This window comes from Crassostrea angulata, chromosome 4 (assembly GCF_025612915.1).
Source record: "Crassostrea angulata isolate pt1a10 chromosome 4, ASM2561291v2, whole genome shotgun sequence".
NCBI lineage: Eukaryota > Metazoa > Mollusca > Bivalvia > Ostreida > Ostreidae > Magallana > Magallana angulata.
The window spans coordinates 6,674,994-6,682,493 of NC_069114.1; the positions used below are offsets into that span (position 1 = coordinate 6,674,994).

Consider the following 7,500-nt stretch of genomic DNA (forward strand, 5'->3'; position numbering starts at 1 on the left):
ATCAATTATTAATAAATCAAATTCAGTGGTTAAGAACCCCAGTGTTTTCTCTTCCAAAAGATTTTTAGACTTGATGGTCTCTAGCTTGAACACAATTCTCTAATGATTTTTCCTATGAAGTTTTGAAATCAGGGTTTCAGACAACATCTACTGATTATATAAAGACTGAGGAATTTTAGTAATTGTGATCATATGTTATTATCATAATCTTGCATATAATAATAGTGTAATGTAGTTATAATAATGGTGCAGTTTTTATGCTACCAAGCCATATAATGCCTTCTTTCATGTCTGGTTCACCCAACAAGTCCTTAATTAGCATGGCATGATCTTGCCGCTGGCTTAATGTTAATCAATTTAATTACATGTTGCCTGACATTTTTTAATATTAGATGATACTTTCTTAATAACATTTTTGGCTTTTATATCAGAAGAGTATTTTCTCATTATTTTTACATACTGTAGAATATTTATTTGAGCTTTGTGAAGTTGTTTTTGCAAGATCAGGGATCTTGGAACAATAATCCTCAATGGGAACTTTATAACTGAACGTACCCTTGGATTTAATTTTTAATTTGCAAATTAATAAAATTAACTGGAAAGAGTCTATTTTTATAAAAATAAATTTTTGCATTAAAAAAAACCTACTTGATTTGTTAAGAGTTGGGCTTATTTTGAATTTTTTTTTTTCATTTTTTTGTATTAGTTTTTTTTTTTTTGGGGGGGGGGGGGGGGATGTTCCAATTTTAGATCCCTGATTAAAGTCGACTGAATATAAAGTAGTTTGTATTGTTTTTTTTTTAAGTTTTTAAGTTGAAGAATCTTGCATTTTAGAGTTCTCTGGAAAGCATCTTGTTCAGTTGTTACTAAGCTCAAGCAAAATTTGACCTCCAGGAGTATTGCATGTTTATTAGAGGAAAAATTTCAATACTCAAATATTACATAACATTACAAAACATTACAGAAACTAATTTAATCACCGTAATTGAGGTTTAATATTTGATGTTTAATTTTTATCATGCAAATTTGATGTAACATTTCAAAAGCAACAAAATGAAGGGAGAAAATCAAAGATGTGTAGATCTGGACTCGATATGTATTGAGCCAATCCTGGGAAATTCTAATGTAATTGCTTGCCGTATTTGCTTTTCATGTTGACTCTCCCTCGCTCGGTTGCTCCATTAATTAACTCGGGGCTCTTGTCTTCTTAGTCTGGCCATACTTTATATAGAAAGCCTGATTCCATTGAATGATCAAGGCATTGTAATTGATAAATCTCAGTAATTAAACACTAAACTGCCGGTTAATGTTTACAAATGAGAATCAGAGGGTTTCCCCAAAGTCACCATTTCTCTAGAATATTACAATCAGTTTAAATATTTCATTTCAACGAAACTCGTGAAATTTTCCATTAATAACTCTACATATGGTTCCTAAGATTACTTTATCAGGTAGAGTTTCATAGAACCAGAAATAAAATAGCATACATATATTAAAGAGCTCTAAAAGAGCAGAAATTTGATACCAGCAGTTATTAGGGCGTAGATTCTAGTAATTAGAAAAACCCAAATAATTTCTCTTTAAGATTTCATTTTTTTTTTTCTCAGGAACTACGCATGGAAAAGGGAATACAAATATTTTTTTTCAAAATTAATGAAAATGAGTGAAGACCCACTAAATATCTGACAAAAGTTATAAAAATAGAATTCTAAAATTTGTGTAATTGCAGGTATTATAGAAACTAATGTAGGCCAATAACTGTGTAATTCAAATTAAGATAGGGTACAAAGGATGAATGACGGAGAAGGACAATTGATTTAGGTGAATGAGAAAAATGTTAAGAGAGAAGTCCTCTGATTGGCTGTGGTTATTAATTAGAGTGTTTTTTGTTGCTCAGTCAAAAGTGCCCCACAAAGCACAGTCTATCCTGGTGGGTCACCCTCTCCAGCCTTATCACTGCAGCAGCAATACGTACCTGTGTCAAGTGAGTGATCTCCCTTTTCCTTGCTCTCTAATCTCTCTCTGTTTAATCCGTGTAGGAATGTTTAATACTCTGTAGTCAAACCCACGTAGACAGGGAACAGAAAAGCAGAACAATATTTCTTTTATCTTAATTATTCTATCAAGCTTTTTAACTTTCATTTGAACTGAGAAAAGATGTATATTCTCTTTGTTATTTGGACTGTAGATAGGCGTATAGAGAAAAAGAAAAGTCCAGAGAATTTAATATTAATGTGGCTGTCTATCGGATAATCATTCTATCATACTAACGTTTTGTAGAGCTGCACATGTCACATCAGTATATTTGATTTTAGTTTGTTTGGGTTTTATTCTGTATTTGAAAAATTATCTGTTTATTGTTAAAGCATGATTTTCTCCCAAATGCATGAAAGATGATTGATATGCCAAGATGTGTTGGGGAATAAACCAAGCTATTAATTGTCTTACAAATATTGACAAAAGAACATCTGATATATGTTTGAAAGATAAAACTGCTTTTTAGACATTTTTGGACCCTCTGCTTGCCAGAAATTGAAATTCATAACCCCAGGGCATCCAGCTTCATCATTTATACTGATATTTTATGTTCACTAATAAATTTTACTTTCCAGCACAATTATTAACTTTATTATGATTTTTTTTTCTTTTTTCTCTTTTTTTATTTTTTTTTTTTTTAACCTGTGTGCTTATTAACTCGCTTTGGTCACCTGCATGCGGTTTTTCAAATAAAATCGCTTTCATCATGTGCACGTAACTCTGGTCATGAAACATAACCCTGACGACTAACAGTGCCATTGGTTCTCTCCCCTGCGGTGCCTGACGCCGTGGTTACGCCCCCTCAAGCTGCCACCGCTGCCGGTCTGATTCCTACTAACGTTCATAACGTCAATTATTTTGACGCCAATCAGCAGGTAACGTCTGCGTCAGGCTTTATGTTTGTGTAGTCATGGCAACCAGTGTTTTCAGTAGTCCTAAAAAAAATAAAACAAGCCAGGTGTGGTTATGTCAGCTTTGAAACAAATGGTCACTTAAGACTGTTACCCTAGCAACTAGGGTGTATTTTTCAGAGTCTTAGTCATAATCGGGTTTGACTTGTTTTTTGTTTTTTTGATTGCTGCATTGGAGTGGGGGGGGGGGGAGGGGGAGGGACAGAAGACCATGACTAACACAAAAAAGATCAATGAGCAATTTTTCTAACCCAGGATTCCTGTCACCAAAGAAAAATTGCTGCATAGATTTACTCTGAAAAAAGGCTAGATTGCTATGTACATTTGTGTCTCGTTCATTTTCTCATTTTCAGCTGAAATCAAAGAAAGAAATTGCATTTGTTCCCTTTATATAGAGCTAGGCAAAAAACAAAACCGTGTGACTGTCACTGGTGTCTCTCTCTGCGAGCTTGTGGGTTTTTTTTGTTTATAATGCTAAGTAACATTCTACAGATGCTAGGAAATTCTGTGAAGCAGCTTGCCGATTAGTTTCTCGCAGCTCTTTGAAATTCTTTTCAAATTAAAGTTACATGTTTTGGGGGAGTTTTGAGAATCAATCGCAGGTGAGCATGCAAAACAAATCAAAATTCTTTCTGGATGAATCAAATCTGTGTTCAACTTAGAAATTTATGAGGCTAGTCTTTGTTTTAAAACATCAAATTTTTATAAAGAGGTCTGTTGTCTTTTTTCATTTTAACCATTGGTTGTTGTTTGTCACTATTGATGAAAGGGTTTGTGGGGGAGTAGGGGGGGGGGGGTGGAAAGTCATGTATTGACATATGTGTAGATCTTTCGAACATAAATGAAACAGAAAACTTAAGAGGATTTGTTAATAAATTAAAGATGCAGTTGAGATCTATTGGAAATTGGCACATCATTAGTTACTATCTTGTTCAATTTTGTAACTGATTTATTGAAATACTAACTTAAGCATGCACCAGGAATGTCGAAAACTGAAGGCATCTCGGTGCATGGTGTAACTCACAGAGTTTGTTGGAATAACTAAGTGTGTGTTATTGTACAAGCTACTTGTATTTTAGACTTTTTTGTTTGGTTTTTGATTGTCATGGTGATGGGAATTCTGGGGACAAACCGTGATAACAGAATTACTAACTGCATCGTGATATTAATGTTAACAGTTGTCGATATAAATCATACTTAACCCTTGCATGCTTTTATGTTGTTTCAAAGTTGTCACAGTTCTATTTTAATTATTGCATCAGCATTATTTTTGTTGCATTTTCTGCTAAAAGTAAAAGAAGAGTAGATTTGAGGACTTTTAATCCTTAATGATAACTTAACCTTTATTTTTTTTTTTGCTTTGGTAGCTACAACTAAAATTCCTTTCATATTCACTTATTTCTGCTAATCTATAGATTCAGAATCCTTTTGATATGAGCTAGGACTTGGGTAGTGGTGCTACCACCCCCTACCAAGTTCTCTGCCCACCCCTCCCCCCTACCCCTGAGCTGGGTGGGGAGGAGTGTGGTGTTATGGATGTTGACCTACTTTTTACAGTTGCTGGACACCCTCCCAGTGTGCCTCGATTTTAAGATGGGGCGCTGTAGTCGGCCATTGTGCGACAAAGTGCACATATTGCATGGTAAGATTTCAATGTTTTTGCGGATAGAGAATTTTCTGTTATGATTTATTTGAGACAAATGAACATCCTAGAAGGTGAGGATAATCACAGGGTGTGTTGAATTTTATTATTCTTGTACAGTAACCGTAATTAGACATGGTATTGATAGGTATCTTAGGGGTTGTTTTTCAAGATATCTCTAAATACTTTCCAAAATTCTATTCTGCATCTGTTAAAAAATAGTAGAATAGAAAAGGAAAAGAGATATAAGGGTATTACGAGGATTTTGCCTCTTTATTTTTATTTTTTTTTCCAGACTGTGTTAAAGTTTAAGAATTCTAAAGATGGTTAAAACAAGGGCACCGCTATGCGGAGCATACCCTCGCGACATGCAATTTCCCTTTTGCAACAAGTTGCGCAAAGGGATAATAAGTCAGAAGATATCACAAAACTTTTCCCTCTTTTTCAGACTATGTTGAAGTGACGGATGGACGTGTTGCCGTGTGTCGTGATGCGGTTCGCGGGAAATGTTCACGCCCCATGTGTAAATACTATCACATCCCCGTCACCCTGCCACCTTCTAAATGACGGGGAAGCACTGGACAATATCATACACCAAGCAATGGGAGTCTCCTAGGGAACACTACACTACACAACACTTATTTATAGTTTGATTTTCTTCAAAAGACAGTATTGGATTGAGAGACTGATGCAGTGTGGAGGAGGAAGACGAACGAGAAAGCCAAATCTTTTTTCTCTCTATCTCTCTCCGATATATCTCCAGATGCCATATGACCACTGGTGCTAACGCATATCATGTTGACTTCTTCATCCGTATGTTGAAGACCAATGCATGTTCGTTTTTCTATTTTTTCTTTTCAAAAGAAGAAAAATAACAATGGCTTTTCTTACTCTCCGCACATCAGTGTATAGTTGCGTTAACGAGTATTTTCGCTCAATTTTTTCTCTGTACGCAAGGACGAACTCTCCACAGAAGATCATATCAAGTTCTTTGTTAAGAGTATTTTTATCGCAATTTTTTTTTATTTCTATGGTTAATGACCTAACCATATGTGATACATACTTTTTCATGATTTTTTTTTTAAAACTACGCAAGTTGTAGAAATTTAATTGGGGCTAAGAAAGACATATTTTACATTGAATATTTGCTTATTCGCTTAGAACTTTAGCCGCACTCCCAAAGCTGCTGTATGGGGCTGTATATTGCTATAAGGTCATGGCCACTTGTAGAAGCAAGGTCACCGCTGACAGATATCTTGACTATGGTGCATATGTATTCATTATTATAAATATATATCTCGTTTGTTTTGTTGATTTGTCATGATACTGTCGGACTGACCCTGCTTGTATAAGAGGGACAAGAATCTTATTAAGATGGCCTATGTACATGTACTTGTATTATAAATGAAACGCACCCATCCTTGGCTTGAACATATAGTCTGTGAAATGAATGCGTCACATATTTTATGAATTATGAATCTATATTTAGAGTCGTTATAGGTCTAGTTTTAGTTTTTTTTCGTGAACTGTTGTAAAATTATATATTTTGATGATATGAAAGTGCAATTTTATGAGGTGCACACTAATAATGTTATATGAACAATTTTTTTTCAAAACATGTGCCATATATACCTTTTTTCTTTTAATCTTTTTTTTTAAAAAAAAGGAAAAAGATTGAAAAGTTTGCTGACTAATATGTCCCAGAAAATAACATGCCAATTACTAAAACTTCTGCCGAGTTTTGATATGGTTTGCCATTTTGGAGAAATAGTGCTGTAGAAGAAATCCGGCTTTTGACCTTGGCCAGGTCAAGGTTAGTGCTATTTCCTGTGTTTTTGGTAGAGGGTTCTGAACCCGTACACCTGTTTTAGCCCAATAGTGCACAGCTACCTACACAAATCTTGCAGCAAATATGTGCCATATTTGGAAATTTTAACCTATCCAGAGGTATATTTACACCCACTTACAAACTGCTAACATAAAGTCAACAGATTCTTCCAGAAAACAAATTAAATAAAACCTTAACCATATGTATTTTTTTTTCTCTCTGAAGTAATTATATTAATATGATATACATACGTTTCTTTATCGTGATTTATGATTGGTGCATGTTGTCAAGGTCATGTGACTTACTTCAGCCATTTTTGAGAACTTTTTTTTCATCATGTGATTTTTTTTTTCTGTGTGTTGGTTGATCAGATGAAAACTTGTGTTCATGTAAATATCTATATATCAATGATATCAGTGTAGTGTGTATATTTTATTGTCTCGGTACCAATCTATACCAATGGTTTTCTCATTTGACAAAAAAAAAAAAAATTAAAAATGGTACATAGGAGTGAATACTGCCATGTGTTTATAAAGTGGGGATGTTTTATTTTCAAATTTTTTCGATGTAGTTTAGGAGAGAGAGAAAAAAAACAGGGTACAGGGGAAAAAAAATAAAGAAACTAGAGGTGGGAGCCAATCACAATAAGGTTATATGCATAATAGAATTTCTCGCACCTTTTTATTTTCCTTTAATGTAATGGCATTTAAATTTTACTTTCACTTTTAACCAATGGAGATGAATACACCAAGTTTTAATTGCCATTCTTTGAACTGTCTTTCCGTTGTTAACATTGCATTTTTCTTGTTGCAATTAAAAAATATATAATTGTTTCTTATATTACATAAAAACAATAGTTGCTTACCTTTTGATGGAAGTTTTTTTTTAACAAATGAGAAAAATATTATACTATTAAAGGGGCATATGAACTACATATATGTACAAACTTGGATATGCCAGCATTTTTTTAATTCTTCATTGATATATCATTATATAGACTACAAAAGGACTGGTTCACTGTTTTAATTATTGTGATACTAGTATTCAATAGACTATTTTACTTTGTTATGTGAATTGTAATG

General features: G+C 33.8%; 1 protein-coding gene across 19 annotated transcripts in view; it reads left to right on the forward strand.

Moving 5' to 3' along the window:
- LOC128179873 (muscleblind-like protein 2) overlaps positions 1-7,500 on the forward strand; it is a 65,479-nt gene that overhangs the window by 54,496 nt on the left and 3,483 nt on the right. For 18 of the 19 annotated variants that reach the window (XM_052847541.1, XM_052847552.1, XM_052847558.1 and 15 more), the window contains 4 exons: positions 1,898-1,984; positions 2,791-2,912; positions 4,506-4,590; positions 5,039-7,500. The exon at positions 5,039-7,500 is cut by the window's right edge and continues 3,483 nt beyond it. In XM_052847541.1, the coding sequence (XP_052703501.1) occupies positions 1,898-1,984; positions 2,791-2,912; positions 4,506-4,590; positions 5,039-5,157 (413 nt within the window). In that variant the 3' untranslated portion in view covers positions 5,158-7,500. The remainder of the gene's footprint in view (positions 1-1,897; positions 1,985-2,790; positions 2,913-4,505; positions 4,591-5,038) is intronic. The other variant, XR_008243154.1, reaches the window with a different exon arrangement.